Source organism: Sitophilus oryzae, unplaced genomic scaffold (assembly GCF_002938485.1).
Source record: "Sitophilus oryzae breed Bouriz unplaced genomic scaffold, Soryzae_2.0 scaffold_1870_pilon_pilon, whole genome shotgun sequence".
Lineage (NCBI taxonomy): Eukaryota > Metazoa > Arthropoda > Insecta > Coleoptera > Curculionidae > Sitophilus > Sitophilus oryzae.
Genome location: NW_022146580.1, coordinates 801,021 through 827,130, shown reverse-complemented (window position 1 = coordinate 827,130; position 26,110 = coordinate 801,021). Strand labels below are relative to the sequence as shown.

Here is a 26,110-nt window from a genome sequence, read left to right as displayed (position 1 = left end):
CTTTAAACAGTAAGAATTTAACAGTTTTCTGTTAAAAGTTTTAGCAGTAACTGTTAAAACCTTTAACAGTTTACATTTAAAAAGCTAAAAATATTACAGTAAAACTGTTAAAATCTTTAACAGTTACTGTTAACAGTATCATCAGTAACGGTTAAAACTTTTAACAGTTACTCTTTAAACAGTAAAAATCTCAGTGATATCCTTTTGCTTTAGAAGCAAAAAACTCTGCACAAACTTTTATAATACTATTTTTATTAATTATAACATAATTGAGGTCATTGGAAACGTTGTTTTTCGATAAGAGCTAGTACTATTATATATACAAACCATCAGGAACCACCACGTCTTCCAGAACGTGTTCCATCATGAGGCATGGTTCAGTTTCAGAATCTAACATTTCGTTCGAACTGCTGCGGTCATACAGGCTGTCCTTTCTGCTCAAATCCTTACCGGAGGCTGCGTTTTTTATGGCATTGATCACAGCAGAAACAAACGAAGAACCTACAAAGAAAAGACTTTGAAAAATTTATATATTTTCTTTAGGAGTGAGCGTATTGCTGTTGCATATTAAGCAGCGTTTGACTAAAAAACCTAGTTATTGTAGAAACAAACCTTTTCCATTTGGAGACTGCTTGTCTTCAGTAAATATTCTGGATTTTTCTGGAGTGGACTCTACACTACTGCTACTGTTATTATATGCTTCGTTGTGATATATTACATCCTGTAATAATAAAACAAATCATTAATATCATTGACATGAAAGAATTGGAGTAGATTTATTGATATACTCACTTCTAGTTCCTGATCTGAGATATTGTAAGCTGCTACAAGTTCATCTACCAGACCACTAAGCCTTTGAATAAGGGAAGCTAAAGCTACAGAAGCTCCAGATACAGAGCTTCCTTGATGTACTAACAATTCTCTACTTTTAGCCTCTAAGTTTCCTATTCTAGCTTGCAGTCCTAATTTCTCTAAACGTCTTTGCTCACTAAGCCTAGCAAGCTGTTTACACTCTTCCTGTTGTTCGGCTAGTTCCTTATCTTTTTCTGTTAATACTTGCTGATATCTTTTTATTTCACCTTCCGCCTCTTTCAAAGCATCTGCCAAAGTCGTTTTTTCAGCTTGCATGAACTCCTGAAGCTCTATACTTTCAGCTTCAAGGTCTTGGTGTTGCTGGAGGAGAGTTTTTTGAGCTGCCAGGCTTTTTTCTAGGTCTATTTGAAAGGAACGACAGTAGTTGTTGAGTTTGGCTATTTCCTCCTCTTGTTGGATGATCACCTGACTGACGTTTTGAAACCTGTTTTCCAGCACCAGCAAACTGTCATTGGAAGAGCTCGATTCTGCAAAGAGATTAAGTTTCTGAAACTTCTTTACGCGCGCTGGGAGTAAAAATTCAAGGCCGTAACACTCAACTCATCTGTAATTCCTGTATTATTAATCCGGTAAATGATGGAGATAAACAATTGTGATTGATTAAAATTTTATTATAAGATGAAACTTTTGTTAGAATAATGACAAGACAAGTGACATCTGTCCAAAATAGACAGCGATTTAGAGTGACAATTTGGTTATGTAAAATTTAGAGTGAGAATTTTGATTATGCAAAAGAAATACTTGATAATACTTTACCTGTAGCTTCAGTATTTTCTGCTTGTCCTAATATGGCAAGTACCCTTTGAGTATTATTGTTCAGTTCTTCTCTCAAGCCTTTTTTCTCTAAAGTCTCAGCCTTAAGCCTCGATTCAGTCTCGTTCAACTTCTCAGTCTGATCCTTATGCTGACTCAGCAAACTATCGTATTTCTCAGTCAAATTCCTCAGTTGGTTTTTGAGTTTCTCCATTTCTTTCGAATGGATATCGACCTGAACCTCTTTGGTACACTGATCGATGTCTTGGGGGTCTTTCGGAGACACCATGGCACCATTCAAGGCCTTGTCTATATCACACATCGTCAAGGCCGTCTGGACGTTCATTTCGTGGTATATTTTCGTTTTGGCTTTGTTTTTCGGGACATATAACGAACTAAACATTCTGGAGGGAGTGTTCTCTTTAGAGCTCTTCTTGTTTATTGTCGTAGAAGGATTAAGAACTTTCTTTTCATCAATAACTTTGTCTTTTTCTTTTTTCCTTCTCGGTAGTGTAGCATATTTTTCTATAGTCTTACTGTCAGTATGTGATATTCTAGATTTATGTTCAGTATTGACTCTCAGAGACCTCGTCATGGCAGAAGATGTCTTACTGGACCATCTATTGTCTTCTGTAGGTGTTGCCTGGGTGGAAGTTCTACTCAAACAAGTGGGAGGCATAGATCTAGGTCCTTGAGTTTTCCTAACAGAGTCTTTCCTGTTAAGATCCAGGTTATTTGGTACAGGTTTACTCCTGGAGCTTGCAATACTTGTTCGTGAAGTTGGCGCAGTCTTACTTTGAAGCCTATCCAAGCTTTTGAGTCGGGAAGGATTACTCGACGTTCTTAGTGGTGTTGCGGGTGGTTTTGACTTGGATCTATCCCTGATTGCAGTTGTGGGTGTCTTTTTTGACTCGTTTGAGTTCAGGATTTTCTTCTTCGCTGATGATAGAGTGCTACGTCTACATCTGCTTTGGGATCCGCTCAGTGAAGAACTTTCACTGCCGTTCTCACTGGTAACGTCACCGTTTCTCAAGGTATAATCCTCCAAAAGCGTCGAATTCTTCCTGACTAAAAGATTGTAGGCTTCTTCGTAGTTAGAACAGCAAGAAATGATCGAAGAGTCGCAAGATTGAGCGCAGATATTGTCGAAATCCTGAGAAACACCGCTGTTCGAACTTAGGGCTCTTTGATACTCTATAGTTTCAGCTATTTCAACACCACTATCACTACCTTCGCACAATAACTGTTTTTTACTGTCACTAGAATTATTGAGATGTTGTTCGATCACTGTGATGTTGTTTGTGATGTTTAGGAACCCGTGAATGTTGGAGTCTGCTTCAATATCTTCGTGTTCTTCCATGGCAGGTGGAGGTAAAGCATCTTCTTTGGCTTCAGAATGTACTGTGATGTTTACAGGCTCTGGCTGAGTGTTCTCTGGAATGTCCGGGTCCATTTCCGTTTAATTGTCCGTCCTGAAATAGACGAAAGTGATATAAATATCGTTGACATATACAAAGGAATTAGATTTGCAATACGGAAACGTCTTGTATTTATATATAAATGCATAGCGGAGAGACTAAATTTATTCTAGATACAGGGGTCATTCGTTTAGAATTTGGCGCATCTGGCGGGATTTTGGGCCGGTTAAAAAATGCCCCAATCGTATTTTTAATCATATCTCTTTTTTTCAAATGGAACGATAAGGTGGCTCGTTAGCATATTTGGAAAAAGCATTTTTTACGAATAATTTGGTACCACACACTTGGTATTTCGAGTCATATGAACCGCATGTTACAATTTCAAATAAACCATATGAGAAAATGTCAAAAGTTGACATATGATATGTCATTCTATTCAGAGTGGCATTTACTATCGAATAAAGTAAAAATATACCGAGGTTGCCATTTAAAAATCAAAAGTTGTAGTCATTTCCGGTAGTCCATTCACTTTTGAGACGCACCCGGTATATATTACTTACTTTTTTAATTTTTTTTAAATTATTACAACCCCGATGTAATATTTCTTTAAAAAAGTCTGCGTATTGGTCAAGATGTAAGAATTCGACTGATTCCACCTATATTTTTTCAAAAAACGTTCTCTAACCCAATGTGAGTACATTAATATGTTGAGAGTACATTAATATATTGTCCTTTTACCCTCCTTCAAAGGTTTGCTTTGATATATTTTTTCAGTTCATTAAAAAAATCATCTGATAACAAACTATACAATGCTTATTAAATTTGCTAATAAAGTTAATGAAAATGCTTTTGAGGTATTGAGGTTAATGAATAAGCTATTTATAAAAGAGTTTACAGGAAAAATTAACCCTAATAAAAATATAACGAATGAGCTCTATCCATGAAAAGATTATTTATCCAGGTGATAGTCTGGTTAGTGTCGAAAGCCAGCCTATTTTTGGAACAGTGTTTTAATTATTCTGGATGAAGTGTGGATCAACACAATTGTGAAAAAAGGGTTAATTGACTTACTCTATTATAAACTTTCATTAATTGATTGATTGTAATTATTATACATACATGACTGCATTTTTAAATACACCGTTTTTTAGATTTGTTACCTTAACACCCTGTAGCTATAATCAAAATTTATTTTTTGTCTATTCTTAATTCTAACATTATTATGTTTTAATTGCTCAACTTGTAGTTTCCGACATCCCAATGATAAAAGGATCGAATTTTACGACACCCTGTACAATATCGGACCATAACTAGAAAAAAAACCGATCTGGTGGCATACGTCCAAGTAGTTTAATACTTTTTTTAGCTCGAATTCGACCTCAAGAGAAACTTAAATACAAACATCGAATTGACTGGACGATAATCTTGATCTTGAAGTGGGATTTATGCCCATAAAAGCAATTTTTTATAAGGCCGAAATAACCTTAGCCTACATTTCCTTTTTCTTTAATTTTTCTTTAATGACTCTATCAGTCTAGACAAGGAGAAATTAGAAAAAAAGTCCATATAAGATGCGAAAAACAGTTTTTCCTGATACCATAAATGGGTGATTCCATTTTAATTGGGCTTTTTTATGTCTTGTGCTAATTGCTGTCACTGGTGGTATCTTTTTAATTTTTGAATCAATTTTTTACACCAATATAGCTCTCGCAAACATATTTCATCACTTTTTTTGTATAGGGTGACCCAAATTCGTGTCCGGATGATCGATTATATCGGATGCTGATCAAAATATCACTTTAAAAATTTAAAAATTCCGAAGATTTCGAAAAAAAAAACAGTTTACGCGATTTTATTTTTATTTGTTTGTGACTGAAAATTTTCATATATCACTGCTTGTGAGGACCCTCTGTACAAAATTAGTTGGAATATTTTACACCATAAACAAAGATTTCAAGGTAATTAATAGAAAAAGTAACTAAAAGAACTGCAATAAAATTTCTCTATATTTAATGTTTAAATCACCTGGAGTAAAAGTATATTTTTGTTGCATAAGATCAGAATCTCAATAATGATCTTCGGACCTTCTAAAAAACCTATATATCTGAGTAAAAGATCAATAAGGCATTCTATCTCAGTGAAATGTTTCATTTGAATTTTACAGTCACTTTAAAGCCAAATTAACAACAGATGTTGTAAATTAACCCAATCATGTATTTTAACGGTCCATAGCATAGAATATTTGTAAACTATTATAAAGAGTAATCTCACTTTTTACTCGTTATAAAGAATAAAATTCCCAAGCTCACAATTTTCCTAAAAAGGACGTTTAATGAAACCTAAAACATAAACAAAGCAAAATCTGCAACGATTTAACGAGTTGGGTTGTCAAATCGAGTTTTGAACGCCGAAAACTACCATATACAGGGTGAGTTTCCTACTATGTTCTCTATGGGTATCTCGGAAACTACTGGAGATAGAGAGTCGGGTAAATGGGGAAACAATTGCAGTTTTGTGGGGTCATAAATATGCGCCTTTCAGATTTTTGAAAAACTTCATGGCTTACTATTTCGAAAAAAAAAACAAATTTCGGCTATTTTAAAATTTGTGCCTAATTCCGTTATAAACTATTTTAGACAAAAAGTTTTCAGATAAAAGTTGTAAGATAATCACATCCTTAATGAGATTGTGTCCTCCGTTTTTTTTTCTAAAGCCTGTAATTTTTGACATATGATACAAACATATGTTTTTTTTTAAATGGAAACCATAGTTGGCCACGACTTCATAAAAGGCGCCATTTTTTAAGCTTTTTGCTTTTTAGCGATATAAGCTATAATATGTTTTCTTCGAAAAATTAGAGTTATACATATATAGGCCAATTCTTCTAATTTTTAAACAATTTCACTTAGTTAGCAATGGAAACAAGTTTAATCGTCTTTGCTCTCAGAAATGTGAAGTTGTCACATCCAAACTTTGTACCTTGTTTCTCTCGTACCGCCACTTCGACTGCCTCTCTTAATTATATTTTTTTTATAAACCTTTATACATATACTGCCATTACTCGCTGACGAGTATTCGACACGCATCAAAAGATGGTCTCGCAAGGCGTTTTCTTTCATGAGCTTTTCTGTGATTGAAAAGCCCGATACGTGATGTTATTTGCCTACCGCACTCCGGAATTTACAATTCTTCTCCATTGAGTTCTATTGTGAACTGCTTCTTCCCAATGATTCTGTAACCCTTTATTGTTAACCAGGAACATTTTAATTAATAATTAACAAGGAATTTTAATTAGTAATTAACAAGGAATTGGCTATAACTCAGTAATTTTTAAACTTAAACTAAAAACTATAAAACCGTCTCTGATACTGACTTTTGTCAAAGCCCACGTCTCCCATATAATCTACAATCTCAAAAACAATTAAGAATTCATTGTCTGAAACTTTAACCGTTCTTTTTGTGACTGAGTTTCATTAAATCTATAACGATTTCTTCACTCATTCTAACAGAAATATGAAATATAAAACTGTTTGTTAGCACGTTACATCAACTAATTCTATATGTTTCTTTTGGCATAGCATTAATTCAAGCATTTTTTAAGATTTTAAGAACGTCCTCCAGTCCTCCATGTCATTTTTTTATTTGCGTTTGTTCTCAAGACAGAACGATTTATAAATAAGAGTGAAAACATATTTTTCCAGTTTTTCCAGACATTCTGCCAGTCCATATTTATCAAGCAAGTCGGATCTGGGGTATTCTAATCGATATAACATCGTTTTGGGTTTATTTTTACGAAAAATCTGAGCAGGAAATCGTAGGAAGTCATTTTTCTTTTTAATTAATACAAGCTCAGCTAAATTCGTGAATTTTCCTGGAAAAATACGGTTTATTAAAAATAAGGTATATTATTCCCCAATAAATAGGGATGTAAACCATCGATTTATAAAAGCAGTGCCAGAAAAACTTCACGTTTAGAAAAATATCGATAATTCAATAGCATACAATAGTAGAACAGGGACGCAAAGACCGAGAAACATGGAACAAAGAGAGGACGGCTGTCAAAGCTGCAGTGAGTCTAATAACAGGGCATTTTAAGCTTAATAATAGGCATCTAAAGCTATAAAGAAATGTGAGGATTTTATCAATCTGAAGGAGAAACGACAGAGAACATATTTTCTTGTTAATCAGTTGTTTGCTATTAGGGCGCAAAGGCACTGACCTAAAAACCCTCTAGGTCGCAGCCAAGCTAACCTAACCAAGCCTGGTCGTTGGCTGGTCTAAAAATATTATATATATTCTACTAAAATATTATTATTTTCTGCCGCTTTCTTCCAAATTAATAATTTTTCAGATAAAATCCCGCAAATTCAACGCAACATTTTCTATAAGACAACCACAACAACACAACGCTTTATTGCACAAAAAGCCAAAACAGCTTCATCGACAAAGCAAAACAAAAAAGCACAAAAACAAATATACAAATAAACAAGTAAAAATGTCATACAATACAAATGAATTCAAAAAAAAATTACGTCATAAAATTACAAATAAAACATATATGGACATTGCAGAACACAGGCGTATATAGAAAATTTTACAAAAGGAAAACCGTAAATGGATAAAATAATGTTATATATTATAAAATCAAGAGTTATAAAATATTAAATACTAGACCTTTAATCAGTGTGTGAGATGATCAAAATTTTAAAATTCAAAATTGTTCATGATTAAACATCAACAAAAAAGTCGTTTACCGCATATAGCGCTCTCTCCAGTAAGTATAATTTCAGAGCTTTGCGAAATGCGGGAAAGAATGAAAGTGACTTGATATTCGAAGGCAAATGATTGTACATTTTCCTGGCATTGTACAGTATTGAGCCCTTAACTAGTTCTGAGCTCGGGGTTGGCAGATAAATATCGTGCTCCGCATTCCTAAGTGGATAGTTGTGAGAAGGCCTTTCCGGAATAGAGAATATGTGCTTGCGGATTAAGCAAACGGATTCAAAAATGAATAAGGAAGAAAGAGTCAGTATTTTGAAATTTTTAAAGAAATTCTGGCAGTGAGTTCTACGGTTTAGTCCCAATAAGTATCGAACTGCTCTCTTTTGAAGTTTGAAAATACGATCAAATTTTGTCGCGCAGCAAGTACCCCAGAATGGAAGGGCATAACGAAGATGCGATTCAAAAAGGGCATAATAAACCATTCTAGAGGTTGATGAGTTAAGTTCCTTAGAAACAGATCTTAGCGCAAAACAGGCAGAGCTTAGTTTCTTTGATAAGGCTTCGATGTGCAAGTTCCATTTTAACAAGTCCTAAGAATCTCACAGAGTCCACGACGTCAATAGTGGTGTTATTAAGTACAAAAGGTTGTATAGTACTTTTATATGACAAAACTTTAGTTTTTGAAAGGTTGAGGCATAGGAGATTAGAATCGCACCAAGATTTAATGGTGCGTAAGTCACTGGATATAGTATTATCTTTGGTATTATATAGTGCCGTAACATCTGGGCCGCTCCAAGTGAAACTAGTATCGTCCGCAAAGAGGCAGATTTTACCGCTAATGCCTAGATTTGCAATGTCGTTGATAAGCACCAGAAATAAAATAGGGCCAAGTACTGAACCCTGATGGACACCACATTCTATAGGCTTACAAGAAGATATAGACGTATCAATCCTCACAAGCTGCCTTCTGTTGCCAAGATACGACTTAAGCCATTCGAGCGGCATTCCCCTGAATCCATAGTATTGCAATTTGTTAATTAAGATATTATGATTTACACAGTCGAAAGCCTTAGAGAAATCACAGAAAATTGTAGCTGTAGAGTGATGGTTATTCACAGGCTAGAGTATACATTATTAAAAAGGTCGAACATAGCATTAGTTACTTAGAAATCCAAATTGATGGGTAGAAAGTACTTTATATTTAAGGAGAAAAGATAGAAGCCTTTTTTTAACCAATCTTTCAATGATCTTAGATAATGTGGGCAGGAGAGCAATTGGGCGATAGTTCGAAGCTTGATCTTTATCTCCTCCTTTATGCAGACATTAAAACACTATGTCTTAAAACACTATGTGTAGTTTTTGCACACGTGCAGAAAAACCAAGGAAATAGTATACAGACTGGACCAAAGGGAAACTTAAATCTAGTCCCTTTTTTAGCCGACCATACCAATAGGTATGGTAGGCTATTAGGATCGACAAAAAAAAGGTTTTTTTAATTTCACTCACATAAATGATCTAAATACATAATATTTTCGTGGTGTCTGTCTGTCTGTCTGCCGTCTGTAACACGATAACTCAAAAACCGCTGAACCGATTTTAACCAAATTTGGCACAAAAATACTGTGGCACCCGAGAATCTGGCCATTAGTTTTTGGTGGGGGTGGGGAGGTGGTAAGGGGGTATAGGAGAGGGTTAAAAATTTAAAAAAATCGTAACTTCAAAATTACAGTAGCTAGCGAAACGCGGTTTTCAAATTAAGATTAGGAATAATATTTGCAACAAAATTTGTAATAACATCAAAATCAGTCAAAGTCGCAGTTTTCGAGATATTAACATATTTTAGTATGGGCGGCTATACGTGCCTCCAGGCGCCAATTTTTTATCAAGGCTTGATTCTAGTAAAAAGTTAAAACATTTTTATATGACATACTCTATTTATAGTTGGTATTATACCTGTTATTATACTTTCGAGTTTCGATGTTAAAAAATAAAAAAAACATATTTAAAGTTTATTTTTGATTTGCCCTGTATATTTTTTTTCCTCTAAAATGAAGCTGTACTAAATTACCCTACTGTGATTACCAGTTAATTTTTTGAAGCTTAAAAATTTACTGACAAACGCATTTTGATGCATTAATCGTAGTGATAGGTCTGCTCAAGGAAACTCATAGGAAATTTAAGGAAACATTGAAGAGATTAAAAAAACTGGGATTAACCTTAACATTGAAAATGAATTTATTGATCTGTTGACGGGTGCGGAAATACAGAGAAAAAAAATACGTTCCGGTAGGTCTAGAACAGTCACGCAAACTGTTTTAGCAGTTTCGCAAGGTATAACCTTAAAAATCCCTTAATAGGAATTATTTTTTTCTAAGTTAACCTTCTAATTCTTCTATATCTATAGTGTTTCTTTGAATTTTTGTTTATTATAAAACTTTCGAGTCAAATTTTTAATACTTTTTATATTTCGGTCGTATTATAATTGGCTTATTTCTCCGTTTGCGTTGCTAGAAGTCATTAATAGACATAGAAGATCTTGAAATGACGCAAATAGGGAATGGTGCTATCCTGTTCCATGGTCACAATAAAAATAGACCGGCGAAAACTAAAAAATTGATATAATAAAAAATAAGAATTTATATGTTTTTGTTCATGTTGGCCCTTTTGTTATTATTATTTCTGTTTACCCTTTCACTTATTGACATTAAAGAAAAACCATACATACACAACAAATATTTAAAAAAATGGTAAATAAATAATTTACTTGGCTTGGCCCAATATTAGCCAAAAAATAGCATTAAATAATATACAGGGTGAGATATTGAAAAGTGTCTGAGCCAAAAGTCTCAAATATTATTTTTTATCAAAGATCTACATTCAGCAAATAATGTTACGTTATTCTCTTTCAGTTTCCGACATGATGAGGCTGATAATTTGGGACACCCTGTACAGGGTGAGTCAACGATAGAGTAAAGTCCATTATCTCATTTGTTTCGAGGTTCACAAAAAAATGTTTAGTATAAAAGTTATAGGGACGGTTAAGATACACATTTTAAAATTATTATAGAGTATACAGGGTGTTGTTCCAAAAAAGTGTGGCAAATATAACATATGTTTTTTTAAATACAACACCCTATTTTTTATTTTATTTTTTGATTCTGCGTAAAATTCTATAACTTTTTTATATATAATGTTATATACCTAAAATGAATAGTTTTTGTAATATTTCAATTTGTTTAAACCTTAGATTAACAATGTTTAAACAAATGTTAAATTGCAGCGTGGTAAAAAATTGTCAGTGGTGCCATTGTTTCTGAAGTTGGAGAACCAAAATTTGGTAGGACAGTTTTATAGAGATGAAAAAAAAAAGATATATGTAAGATATTTTAGTTAAATGATACAGGGTGTTCATAATATATTTATGAACTTCAACTATTTAAAATTAAAAAATCTTAAATTTTTTAAATATGACACCCTATATATTATCATTTTTTCTGGTAGATTTTTCAAAACTCTTCAAATTTTATTAAGTACCTATATCATATACCTATTAGTAGTCCTGTATTTCTTGGAATATTTCTATATTATGAAAGATGACACTTGGATTTTCCGTCGGAGCGAAAAGCGACAGATTAGGGTAATACTTACTAGATTACCTAAATGTTGAAGACTACTGATTAGAATCATTTAGAAATTTTCTTCGACATACGGTAAAGTTTTTTTTCTCGTAGTAATTCTGGTTTATAATTCATTTCGTAAAGCCAATATTACAACTGCCGCGAAACCGTCTCATTACACACTGAATATGTTCTCTAGATAATCTACATCTATTCTTATAGTACTTAGCAAAGTACTATATAATACTAATTAGTACTGAACTAAAAAATATGTTTTTCTTGACTTGTTCGTGTATATCAGTCACATTGACTAATTCATTTAAGGAAAATCTGTAACTATTATCTCTACCATTTATACTTATTACAACAAGTTAAACTAAAATTCAAATTTTGTTCTTAACTTGCTTAAAACACATGAAATTTTGATAATTATTACTTATTGTCATGGCAACTATGATGTTATACATAGTTGTATTAAAAATATGGGTAAAAATAGAAAAAATTGGAATAAATCGCAAACTATTAAAAATAGGTATATGACATACTTAATGAAAGTTGAAGAGTTTTGCACACTCTACCAGAAAAAATAATAATATATAGGGTGTACCATTTAAAAAATTTGAAATTTCTTAATTTCATGTAGTTGAAATTCATAAATATATTTTGAACATCCTGTACCATCTAACTAATATATCTTTACATAGGTCTTTTTCTATATCTCTATAAAATTCTCCTACCAAATTTTAGTTGTCCAACTTAAGAAACAAGGGCATCACCGACAATTTTTTATCACACTGCAATATAACATTTGTTTAAACAAATTCAAATATTACAAAAACTATTAATTTTAGGTATATAACATGATATATAAAAAAGTTATGGAATTTTATGCAGAATCTAAAAATAAAGTAAAAAATAGGGTGTTATATTTAAAAAAACATATGTTATATTCGCCACACTTTTTTGAAGCACCCTGTATACTCTATAATAATTTCAAAATGTGTATCTTAACCGTCCCTATAACTTTTATATTTAATTTTTTTTGTAAACCTCGAAACAAATGAAATAATGGACTTTACTCTATCGTTGACTCACCCTGTACAGCCATATATTATTAAAACAAAGATATTTTGCCTCATTGAATATTCATAAGCAAATTAAAACATAATAATGTTAGAATTAAGAATAGACAAAAGATGAAAGCCCAAGTTTGTTTATGTAACAGTCACCTGAGAAAAGGTTAGAAACAATAGATATCTTTGTAATATTCACACCGTATATATGAAAAATATACGTAATATCTAACATTTTTACTTTTTTATTCTCACTCATTGTTTATTTATTTAATTTTGATTTTAATCAACGTTGGGTAAGTTTTAACTGTACCTGAATAGTCAGTAATTAAAGAAAATTAATTTTTCTAAAGCTGATACCATACGATCGGAGAAAACGGCGTCAAAGACGGCTGGGGAATGACAATCTATGATAATTTTGGCTAGGTCAAGCACTAAACGTCATTTAGTTGGCCTTAAGAAGATTATAATTTATTTTTAGACTGAATAAAAATGATTTTATAGGAAATAGATTTTTGTGTCAGGAAACGTTCTATCTTGTATAATTAATGTTAGTTTTTGACAAATTTTATGTCAATTTTTAGTAAGTGACGTCTAGAGATTCACATCGCCAAAATTATTATCGATTGTCTTTCCCCAGCCGTCTTTGACGCCGTTTTTTTTCGGTTTATACGGTTTTAAATAATAACAAAATTTTAAAAAAATTAAAACTTATTCTTATCGTCACTCCAATTAAATTAAAAAAAAATAAGTCAATTAGAGCTTCAATCATAATTATAATAAATCATAAATGAAGTACAGTTAGATAAAACAATATTTTACTGTGCAATATCTTTATTAAATAAATTTAATTAATTTATTATAAATAAAATAATACACAATAAGAAAAAATCCCAAGCTATATTATTAATTAACTTCCTGAAGCAATTAAACATTTTAATCCTGAAGTTTTTAATGAATTTATCTTTAAAATAATCTTGCTGCTCTTATACAGGGTGAGTCTTAAATTAGTTCAAATATTTTCAGGGCTTGTAGATCTGGGTAAAAGAAACATATTTTTTCTTTACTGTTTTTCAAATAAGTCCAAAATAACCAAAATATTTTACTTTGAAAATTAAAAAAAATTAATTTTTCGCTTATATTTTTAGAACCACTAGATCTTTTCTGGCTTTTGGCTTTAAAAAGTTTCCCATAATTTTTTTTAAAATTCCAAATTTTCTAGTTTTTTTTTCGCGAAAAAAACAACACTTATTTAAGACTCATCCTGTATAGTTTCTTAGGTTTTATTCTCTACAGCACCAAACTGATAGTTTTATCAATTAAGCCTTGTTACACTTGTTATTTCCTTTTACAACTTTATGTTATTCATAAAATTTACTAACACTGATAAGAAAGTAAGGTGACATCATAAATTAACTTAAAATAGACATTAAAGCGTTTTAACACAATAAAAATATAAAATACAGAAATACCGCACCACAAAGGCGTGTCTGATTAAATTTTACAGTGGCGTTTCATGTATTTTTTTTTCATCCGAATACAGAAAAATATATAGGCTTGTTCACCACATACGACACGGAGTATTGTAGCTAAACGATTAGATTTTGACAAATTGTAAGTTCTGGGTTCGTTGAAGGACTATTAGAGCTACAATTTAAAAATAATTTTACAAGAGACAGAGTGTCGCAAATAGTAAAAAATATTATAGTTGTTTTTTTTTAAATGGAACACCCGGTATATTATTGTATTTTTAGATTCTACCATTAAAATAAAGGTAAATTTGATTAAGGTTTATCACACTTAAACCTTACCGTTTTTGAAATATTTTCAATTTTATAAAATTACAGTAAAAATTTCAAGGCTTCATTCCTCCAACGGTATCAAAGGTTTTAATGCTAAATATTTACTGAAGTTTATTTATTGATCAGTTATTGTGTTGCAATAACAAAAATAATACTACCTCATCCTCACCTCATACAGAGTGTCTAAATATTTATTTTAAATAATTTCTAGCTTTAAACGGCAATAACTTGTTTAATTTAAATGGAATATCCTGTATAATTTACGTGAATCAGATGCACAATTTAATTGTCTATCAAATTGTATTGTATCATTTTTTATCTATCTTTTCAAGTTTTCGTAAAAAATGCATTTTTTATAATTTAGACCTCATTTAGCATTATACCCATGGAATATTGACATTTTAGATTTTTTAAAGCAACACACAGTACAGTACGTTTGCTGGATCTATGTCTATGAAAGGAATGCTGACAAAAGCTGTTTAAATAAACAACAATATCTTTTATACGTCGACTTGACGAGTACGTCATCGCAAATGTTCATCGAAAAACATCGAGAGAATATCGTTTCCCCTCTCACGGATACCCCGTAGCTACCGAACGGACAGACGTACTGTACATCTGCTGGATCTGTGTCTATGAAAGGAATGCGGACAAAAAACATTTAAATAAACAGCAATATATTTTATACGTCGATTTGACGAGTGCGTCACCGCAAATCGCTCCGCCCACTCATTTTATTGGCTACTTGCAAATTTGTTGAATTTTTATTGATGGGACGCGTCGTCTATTTTTTTACGAAAAACATCGAGAGAATATCGTTTCCCCTCTCACGGATACCCCGTAGCTACAGAACGGACAGACGTACTGTATGTACAAAATGAACAGGTGGTAAAAATAATAACATTGCAAACCCATTAGTTGTTAAATGCATTTTCTGCAAAAACTTGAACAGACAATTAAATTGTGCATTTGGTTCTCGTAAAATATACAGGGTGTTCCATATAAATTAAACAAGTTATTGCCGTTTAAAGCTAGTAATAATTTAATACAAATTTTTGGACACTCTGTATTAGGTAGTATTTTATTTATTATTGCAACACAATATCTGATCAATAAATAAGCTACAGTAAATATTTAGTATTAAAAACTTTGATACCTTTGGAGAAATGAAGCCTTGAAATTTTTACTGCAATTTTATAAAATTGAAAATATTTCAAAAACGGTAAGTTTTAATTGTGATAAACCTTAATGAAATTTTTTTTTTATCTTTATTTCAATCGTAGAATCTAAAAATAGAATAATATACAGGGTGTTCCATTTAAAAAAATACAACCATAATATTATCTTATTTGGGATATTCTTATCATTCTGTATCTATCAACGAACCCAAAACTTACAATTTGTAAAAATGTAATCGTTTAGCTAGAATACGCCGCACAGTGCTTCGTCCCATGGACAAAAATCGAAAAAAAAGTTAAAATTTACTAATATCTGAATATGTAATTTTATACTTATAGCAATGTTCAACCATCCTGTATATTATTTTTCACAAAAATACATTTTTTTTCACGTTTTTTGTTAGCAAATATTTTCACTAAAAATAAATTTTGCGATCATTATCTTATATCAGTGAAAAGAATAACATTCATAGTAGTTCTGTATATGGAGTTAAACGGTACGTACTTAATTGAAAGCCACTATGGATATTGTTAAACAAGGTATGTACTTTAAGTTTATTTCTGAACAAGTTCGTTATTGTTTAGTTTTTATTTATTTTTTAAGATGATTCTAAATGGGTATAAAAATTTTACGTTTTCAAACTTCAAAAAGGCATTAAAAAAAAACATATCAAAACATATCGTATTTATTGAATATTTTTGTTTTCATATTCATACACTTTTAATTTTTGTATAGTTCACTTGCGTCTGCTTGCGACGAACTTTATTTTATAATACTTTTCAGATGGAGTAAAATTGATAAGTAATGCCGATCTGGTTAATACTTGACTTGATCATAAGGACAAGAACTCAAAATTATTTGTATTTTAAAAAATGTGTTCTTTATTAGATATTGATGAACCTTCCAGTCAAATGAGACACCAATTGTGCCTGAAAAAGCCCACTATGTTGGAGCGAAACGTCGCATAAAAAAAGTTTCCATCTTTCAATTTATTATAAAACCTCTTACCCAAGAAAAGGAAAAAATAATATATGGATATGGTCTATTAAAGAAGTAACTATTAACATCCGAACCCCTCATACCAACAAAAAGAACAGTAACAATGCGAAAAAGTAACATATTAGAAAATGATGTACAGAAATATCTTATATATGAGGATACTTCATCTACCTGTGATTTGGATATTATAAATTAGGAAGATTCTGTCAGCAGTGATTCTTCTGAATCAGAGTAGTAACGATCTATGCATTTTTCTGTCCTAAAGTAAATTTATAGTATCTTAAGTTTTTTTTAATTAAATATAACATTAATGTCTCTTTTTCATTAAAGAAAAATATTTTTATCTTATATTAGGCTTATATTGTAGGAATCATGTTCTAATGTTATTTCAATTTTTTTTTATCACAGAGATTTATTTAATACTTACACCGTTTTCATACTATAAATTATTATTTCCTTAGATGGAACACAGCTCCAACATTTTTATTATTTATAAGATTTTTTTCTATAAGCGTGGGACTAAGAACACCATCATTTAGTACAATGAGAGTACTCATCATTTGTGTCAAATAAACCTAGTTTGAATAAATTGCCTACAATAAAAGAGAAGTTTTGCATTTTTGTCCTCTAGAGCCATATGTTCGAAGCACTGTGCGCCGGCGCCGTGTCGTATGTGGTGAACAACCCTGTATATTTAGGAATAACTGAAAACTTGAAGTTCTCAGTCAGAGTCAAACAATTCTACATGCAAAATATAAACCACAACCCTCGTAGTGCTGGACCTACGGCCAGCAATGATAATATAGAAAAAAAAAACAAATTACATTAATGAAAAACCGTTTAGGTTCTCTAACTGTCTGTAAAGGAAATAAAAAGCTTCTTTGAAAATCTAATAATATAAGTAGCTGTTATAATAATAAGTTAAAATCTACTCAGACGCATGACTGACTTCCTAACTACTCGTTATTCAAGGTATTTCTCTTTTTTCTTGGGCCGTCTGGCGGACTAAAATGATCAAAATGAATAAGTCATGAAGAATTTCGATAAAAAATAAGACTGTTATTACGTAAAGGCGATTGGACTTGAAATTATGCCAGTTTATACAATAATACAGCAAGAGAAAGGTGAATATTCTTGTTTTGAAGTGAACTGAATGGGAATACTTATCGAAACAGGTATCAATTTAATCACAGCTTATTTATTAGCCAGCTAGTCGACTTACGATTATTTACATAGAGCAGGGGCGTGTTTGATCATACTAAATAAACAGGGCCGTATCTAGACCAAAATTTCGGGGGGGTTTGGCCTTGGGGGGTAAAAAGCTGCTAGAAAAAAGCATAATAAAAAAATCGCTTTGGGCTACACTCAAATCTTAAATGAAAATAAAATTTTAAAAAAGTAACAGGTAAAAATTATTAATCTTAAAGGATAAACTGGTCTTTTCCCTGGAAAAACGATTGACTACCTCTTCGATATCGATATTTATTTCTCAATGTACGCTTAATAGAGCAAGTCCTGTCAATCGCTCCTGACCTGTAGAGTTACGTAGGAAGTCCATCAATCGTCTTATGCCGCAACCGCACATGCGGCATTTAGCGAACTCCGAGCGCTCATCAACTACCGAACGCTCGTGATCGGACTTCGCCTTTCCATCCATACATGCGGGCTTTGATAGCAACAACATAGAGACGAGCGCTCGTTCTCGTCGCCGAACTCCGACTTCCTCATCCACACACATAGGAAATCGGCGAAGCCCCGATCGGAGATCGCCGAATACCGCGTGTGCGGTTGCGGCATTAGGGTTGAAAAAGACCTTTCTGGTGTAGCTGTTGACACTGGTAGAGTTGCTAAGATCATTAATAAAATGTATATATTTGGAAATATACACTGGTTACACTCCGATTATCGTTTCGATGGCGTTTTTAGGTCGGTCGACTACAGGTAGCTGCTTCCATTTTTGCCGCCACAAGTCTAGTTCTGCCGCTAAAGTGTCATAGTCCAAGAATTCTTTGTCTAATAGCAATAACAAACGTTAATCACGTTAATGACCAGCAAAACACATAACATTCCAAATCTTTCCTTGTCAAACTTTTGCTGTTTTAAACACTTGAATGTTGAAAGTCGAAAATCGAAAATGACATTTGCTTTCAAAGTGGAAAAATGAGGTTAGGATGTATAATGTATATTCATCAATGACTAAAGAATACAAGGACAAATAGCACCCGAGACCAAACTGTGACCATTCTTCCAAACAGTGCCGTAGCACCTCGCGTAGCACCTATTTTACTTAACATTGCCGCTTGAAGGGATATTTATATTTTTGATATTATATGTTTTCACTACGCTTATGGTGTATCGGGTGGTATCATATTAATTAATTACGAAAAAAACGTATTAAAATGTTGACAAAAGGTACATAACTAGTATCGACGTATAGTACATATCAAGTACATATAATATCAGAAAAATAATTATCGAATTCAATAAAAAAAAACGCTAAAAAAGTGTAGGGGACTGTTTATTTCCCTATAAAACGTAACTTCTGGCTCTTTCTTATCATTGTGCCTTTTACACTTGAAAGCTGAATAAATTACCATTGTAATAAAGTTTATACAAAGTTCACTACACACAATCAACTATTAAAAATCGCTAAAATTGTCGCTGATGACCAGCTGATGATGTGGTTATGTCTAAAAAGTTGGCGTCTAAGGTTACAAATTCTGCTGCAGCCCGTATATGGGCGTTACATGTCCTTGTATTCTTTAGTCATTGATATTCATCCATCTTCTTCTTCTTCTTTTTTGTTTCATTCTTACTTACTTAATGATCATTACTTTTTAAAAATTTTCGGCCATAATTTCGGGGGGGGGGTTTGAACCCCCAAAACACCCCCCCAGATACGGCCCTGTAAATAAACGTTCAGTCATGTGATTAAGCTTGACCGGCACAATGTTGCCGATTTTCACATGTTTTCTTTTAATCAAAGTATTTTAGGAAACCGAAATAAATTAATTATCTATACTAATACATAAAATCCTTAAGTGACTGACATACTGATCAATCACGATCCTGCTCAAACCACTCAACGTAGGAAGCTCAATTTTGACATACAGGTTGATTCTAGGGCGTAGAGGTTCGATAAAAAGGGATTTTTGGAAATTCCAGTTCCAAGAGGGTGAAACCACCCCTCAAATATTACAATATTTTTTATTTAAAAAACGGTCAAGTTTGAGTTGTTTTTTTACATATTTTAAGATTTTTTAAAAATGTATACAGGGTGTTTCGAAAAATCTGGTCATTGATTAATCGCAATCCTGCTTAAAGCGCTTGACGTAAAAAGCCGATTTTTGGAAAACAGATTGACTTTAGGGTGTAGAGGTTCGATAAGAAGGGATTTTTCGAAACTCGAATTCTAAGGGGGTGAAACTATCCCTCAAATATTAAAATATTTTTTATATAAAAACCGGTGAGTTTTTCGGAAAAACTCCTAAACACGTATATTTTATTTTGTTGTTTTACATATTTTAAGATTTTTTATAAATTTATATAGGGTGTTTCATAAAATATGACCATTGAATAATCACGATTCTGCTTAAACTGCATGACGTTTAAAGCTGATTTTTGGCAAAAGGATTGATTCGATAAGGAGGGGTTTCTCGAATCTCAAATTCCAAGAGGGTGAAAACGCCCCTCAAATATTACAATATTTGTTATTTAAAAAACGGTTAGTGTTTCGGGAAAACGCTTGGACAAGCATAATTTATTTGGTTTTTTACATATTTTGAAATTTTTTAAAAAATCATACAATCATGGTGTTCCAAAAAGTTGGGTAATTTCTTAACCACGATTCTGCTTAAACTGCTTGACGTAAAAAGCTTATTTTTGGCAAACGGATTTTTCCAAAACATTACCAACGATGGTAGCCTTGATGAAGAAATTAAGTGCAGAAACAACCAGGGAAGACAAGCAATTAGACAACTCAACAGTATTTTATGGGATAAGGCCGTATCAAAAGAAAACAAACACAAAATTTATAACAGCATAGTTAAAAGTATCATTAGTTATGGTAGTGAAGTATGGCCTTTGAAAGAAAGAAACCTTAAGTTACTCGAAGCTACAGAAATGGACTTTTGGAGGCGCGCGGCCGGAAAATCGAAATTGGATAGAGTTAGAAATGAAAGAATTCAGAACATCATGGGCGTTAAACACCGAATATCAGAAGACATCAAAATTAACCAACTCAGGTGGTACGGGCACGTACAAAAAGAATGGAAGAGAACAGAATCCCGAAAAAATACTCAATTGGACACCACAAGGCAAACGCAAGAGAGGGAGACCTAGACGGAGTTGGAGAGAAGGAATAGACGGGGACATCAGAACAAGAGGAATAGACGAAAACCTCTGGACAGACAGAGACCAATGGAGACTGGAAATCAGAAGACGTCGAAGAACGTTATAAACTGATTTGTATATATATATTTTTCCAAAGTCAAATTGCAACGAGATGAAACTACTCCTCAAATATTACCAAGTTATATAATAATATCGCCATATTGTTTTTTCTCATGCTGACATAAATGTGAGAACATTTTATCCAGTTTGTATGTTAATGGAAATTCTTGCTTTGCTTTATTATCACCATTACAAATGATTAATTCGACGCGAACGAAGTCGCTGGTACACGCTAGTTTATTATATAATATTTTAAAGATTTTTACGTTTTATTTTTAATTTAATAACTAATATTTTAGTAATCAATTGATTTATTTGTTTTATAGCTTATTTTTCATATTACATATTGGCAAAAATTAGTCCATTATGAATATTATTCTAAGGCGCGGTCTCTTCAGTTATAAATAAATAACTTTTATCTAACAAATAACCATCTAAAAGATAAACAATCTAGAGCCTGATATCTATAGGATATAACATTTGGGTATTTTCATACAAAATAATCCAATAGATAACAATTTGGAGGACGGCCGCCTACGGACCGGTAGACACTCCGTAGAGAAAGTGTTGCCAATATAAGATATCTGAAATTGAGATAGTTATATATGAAAAGTCGATACAACAGACAGAGACAAAAACTCGGAATTTCAAATCGTTAGATTAAAAAGTGAGGTTATTGTTCAGTTGTCAAAAGATCGTCAAAATGAAATTAAAAACAATAAAATTCAACTAAAATATATTTTGTGTTTAACTCCAACTAGTCCTATTATGGTATAGGCTATTTAAATTTACCTTTATGGAAAAAGGGAAAGATAATTCAATTTTAGCAGTGGTGGTGGTGCAATAGATCTATTGATGGAATGCGATTTATAAGAAATTAAAACAAGAAAAAATAATCTGTAAGTAATTTATAGTTTAATTACATAATATTACTGTTATATTTATTATATTAACATTTTAGTACAATTGATAATTGAAAATATGGAAGAAGCTGGTGAGTGCAAGCAGAGATTTATAAACAAATCCTAAAACCACCATCTGGTAAGTTATTAATATTGAAAATTAAAAATAGCATAAGACTGTTAGTAATAACAAATATGTTGTTCTAGGGCTTCTCATAGTAAAGAAATAGGTAGGATAGCATCAACGATAGTAATTAAGGTAAGTTTTTATTTTATAAAATAGATAAATGCACTTATACTTTTGTCTTAATAATAATAAATGAATAGTACCTATAATAATTGTTATATTTACACATTATATGCACAAATTATTTAATAAAAAAAATTAAATAAAAACAATTTTGTCATATTACTTTTATTTTTAAGAACTCAAAGTGATGGAACTTCAAAAAATAAAGGAAAAATCTTGTCTAAACAAAGTTGAACTAACTGGAATTCAAAGGACCACAATACAGATGTTTTAGCAAGGTTTAGCTAGAGAGTTACTTAAAAAACAGCATGGAGAAGAGATGTACCGTATGATCGAAAAAAACGGCGTCAGCAATGGCTATGAAATAAAGATTGCTGTCATTTCATATGTAAATTTATATGGGAAATATCATCGATCATCATTTCCCAGCCAACTGGACGCCGTTTTGTTTTCGATCATACGGTATAAGGTACATAGTGCAAAAAATTAAACTAAAATTGTAACACAAAAGAAATAAAAGCAAATGTGAGTTGAATAACTGGTTTTATAAGGTTCCTGTTATAATATTAATAAATTAAGATATGCGAATTGAAAATGAAATAAATATGTAGTTTGATTTAAAAAGTTTTATTTATTTTTTACCTACTTTAGAGCTTTATTAAAAACTAGTTAAAGCCTAGCGCATCCGCCACGACATCAGGAAAAAAAAATACTTTTTATTTTTTTTAATTAAATGAAAAACAAAAAATCCGGCGACGACAGTTTTTAGACGAGCCAATTAGCTATCTTTTAGTAAAAAAAGCAACTTTCTAGAGCAAGTCGTTACTTCTGTAGAGACGACACAGATAAACATTAGCATTTTATATAATATGTAGTAATGGTTTATAATTGAAAGGATTTAAATAAAATAATTTATAAATTACTGTTTTATCACTATTATCCTAACTTAATGCATTCTCTTCGTTCTGATGCTCTAACAGAACAGGGACTCTCTTTATTTCGTAACAGTCCTTACAAAGTCCGGCACTAGCAACAATCGTTTTTTGCACCATTTTAATGTGTTTATTGGTGTTTATACCCCATACGTTCTAAAATGATTATAGCCTACATACTCAGAATAGGTAAGTCTTTTCCAAATAATCTAAAATCGAATTTATTGGAATAAACGAAATCTTCAATAATAACAATGTCTTGGTTATGTTAAGCAGTTTTGTCAAAAATCAATATCTCCTCATGCCTTTGCTCATGCGTCAAATTTTTATCCGCCAAATAAAACACTATTTGGCAGTTCGGGCGCCAGATAGGATATTTGGGAGATATAGGTGAAGGTACGCGTTTTTCTGCTATCCGTCAAATAAAATATATCTGGCAGATTATAACACGCTATCCGTACCTGAAAACACCGGGGGTAAGCGTTATTATGGGTTATTTATTTATTTATTGATGTACATCTTACAACGCCATAAGTGGTAATAACAAGTAAGGAGGTGGTATTAAAACACAAACTAATAATCACAGAATTTAATAAAAACACGTAGAAATAACTTTGAAAGTGGTATAAAGTGCTTATCAATCAAACTTACTTCTCTGACTATGCAGTCAAGGGTAATAAAAGACCTTTATTGTCACGTTCTCGTTCAAAACAGTTTATCAGGGAAGCTACAAGCTCTTTGCTTCGACTGTTGATGCTTCGCCATATTTTCAACAGAAAATTTCAAGAAATGCAATACAAAAACTCAAAAATTTAGTTCCTTTAAAGAACTGTTTTTGTTTAAAAGTGCAATTTTTAAAAAAAGACTACGAAAATAGGCAAACGAGAATCGGATTACAAATTAAAAAGTTATGAAACACGAAATTTAGTCAAAATATTAGGGTGGCGGAATTTTGTGCCGGGGTGTTTATAACAATAAATAATTGTTAACAACAAACATCTGCCTTATCCAGCATTATTTGTTTGTATCTATTATTACCTTATCTTAAAGATAATTTATTTTATTACACATTCACGTTACTACACTCCTTTTTATCTGAAACAGCTTAAGACAAGACATTTTAGATATTCGTTTGTATCAAAGTAAAGCCGTTTTAGCATGTGAATGACGACATAATGTATGTAGATGATTATGAGTTGTATGTTTCGTCTAGTTATCTTCAAACCGGATGCCATATATCACAAAGATGCAGATAGGAATTAAGTTTAATAAGGTAGTGGTCCAGACACTGGAAAATATGGCCAAATTAATACCTCTTTAGACCTTGCAGAGAAATATAAAAAATATTTTTTCCGGAATTTTAAACTATACTATTTAAAAACCATATTTATTCAATATAAAAATAATAAAAATAAATTACAACCTTCTTAAGGCCAACTGGCAGTAAGCACCACTAAAAAATAAAGAAGAGTAAGGGCCAAGTAAATGAGAAAATTATCATTTCTCAGCCGTCTTTGACGCCGTTTTTTTTTTTCGATTATATAGCATTATTGTGTATTATATTATTGAATAGATTCTTTGTTACTATAAATATGAAGTTGATTCCTAGAAAATACTTCTAGTTTTAACTTTTCGAAAGAGATTTCTTGCAAAACACAATTTATTTGACAGATAAGTATCATTCTTCGGCCATTAAAATATTGAATAACCGTTGTAAATAATGGCTTTGACGAGGCTAGAGCTTCCTGCAGGACGTACAGTGGGTTCCAGAGACACTGTGAAAACAATAATAAAGTAAAATTAACAACAGACAGAAATAGGCTGGGTCCAGGGATGAATCGAACGTATTTTTGTACATAATTCAGTACATTTCTTCTTTTTGGTACGTATTTTTGCTTATTAATGATATTTCACCACAATTTGAAGCTGATTTGTGTTGTTTCATAACGTTCCACGATGATACAGAAGATATACACAAAAAAAAACAGAACTTTGTGGTGAAATTCATACAGGGTCGAAAAGGTATCAAGGGGTATTTTTGTAGGGAATTTAGAAAAGATAGAAATTTATATTTTTTTTTTAGTTTTATGGTAGGAAAATATATAATATAAATTCACTGTACAGTCCGCTTATTATTAACCAAATTTGGTTCAAATATCTCCACAGGATTCACTGCCAAAAATAATCAATCTATCTTTCAAAACTCCCTGTATTTTTTCTATCGACTGTTAAAGTTCTGCTATTAAAAAAAGGACCACCCACTATAAAATGTTATTGATATTGGGATTAAAAATTATTCAAAATAAAAGGTTGTTATGAAAATTTACTATTTTCTGTATTATTATGAAAAAAAATAATACCTAGTACAAAAAATGGGTGTGTGACAGCCCTGGGTGGGACCTAACCATTAGGGCACTGACTCCAATTTTATTTGTCATGCTGTACTCGCAAAATAAACGTTACGTAACATTATTTTCGATCGGGGGCTATAAAATTTACTTAACGCCTCAATTTTAGACTATTTTTGTTGTAGATAATTACAATAATTAATAGTTTAAAAGATAAAAACACACATTTTTTATAAGTAAAATTTACGAACTAATGGCGAAAAATAATTTTTGATTATTAAGATTTTTTTGCAATAATATTAAATAAATACAGATTTGGGGTTCTATATGATTCGATTTTACATCAATATTTCTTTAATGTAAATTGCAAAGAACCGTTTAATCAAATATTCTGTCTTTTTATAAATTTTAAATCATAATAAAATAAGAATATCAGGCCAACTAAGTGAAATTAATCAAAAAAGATAGGAATTGGCTATAACTAAGTAATTTTTCGAAAATAACATATATGTAGCTTATATCGCTGAAAAGCTTAAAAAATGGCGCTTTCTATGAAGTCATAGCCAATAGTCATCTATGAAGTCATAGCCATAGCATATTTATGACCCCACAAAACTGCAATTCTTTCCATTTAACCGACTCTCTCCAGTAGTTTCTGAGATACCCATAGAGAACATCGTAGAAAACTCACCCTGTATATGATTCGATTTTACATGATCTAAAACCACTTTCGTAACAGCTTTATTGCATTGATATTTAAGAGAAATAACCAGTTAGATAAATGGTACAA

At 31.7% G+C, this 26,110-nt stretch overlaps 1 protein-coding gene across 2 annotated transcripts in view; it reads right to left on the bottom strand.

The window, feature by feature from the left end:
- The window catches only part of LOC115883359 (myosin-15-like), a 55,323-nt gene that overhangs the window by 3,045 nt on the left and 26,168 nt on the right, over positions 1-26,110 (bottom strand). For both annotated transcript variants that reach the window (XM_030901723.1, XM_030901724.1), the window contains exons 2-5: positions 1,630-3,098; positions 793-1,340; positions 613-721; positions 328-501 (exon numbers count right to left, since the gene is read on the bottom strand). In XM_030901723.1, the coding sequence (XP_030757583.1) occupies positions 328-501; positions 613-721; positions 793-1,340; positions 1,630-3,079 (2,281 nt within the window). In that variant the 5' untranslated portion in view covers positions 3,080-3,098. The remainder of the gene's footprint in view (positions 1-327; positions 502-612; positions 722-792; positions 1,341-1,629; positions 3,099-26,110) is intronic.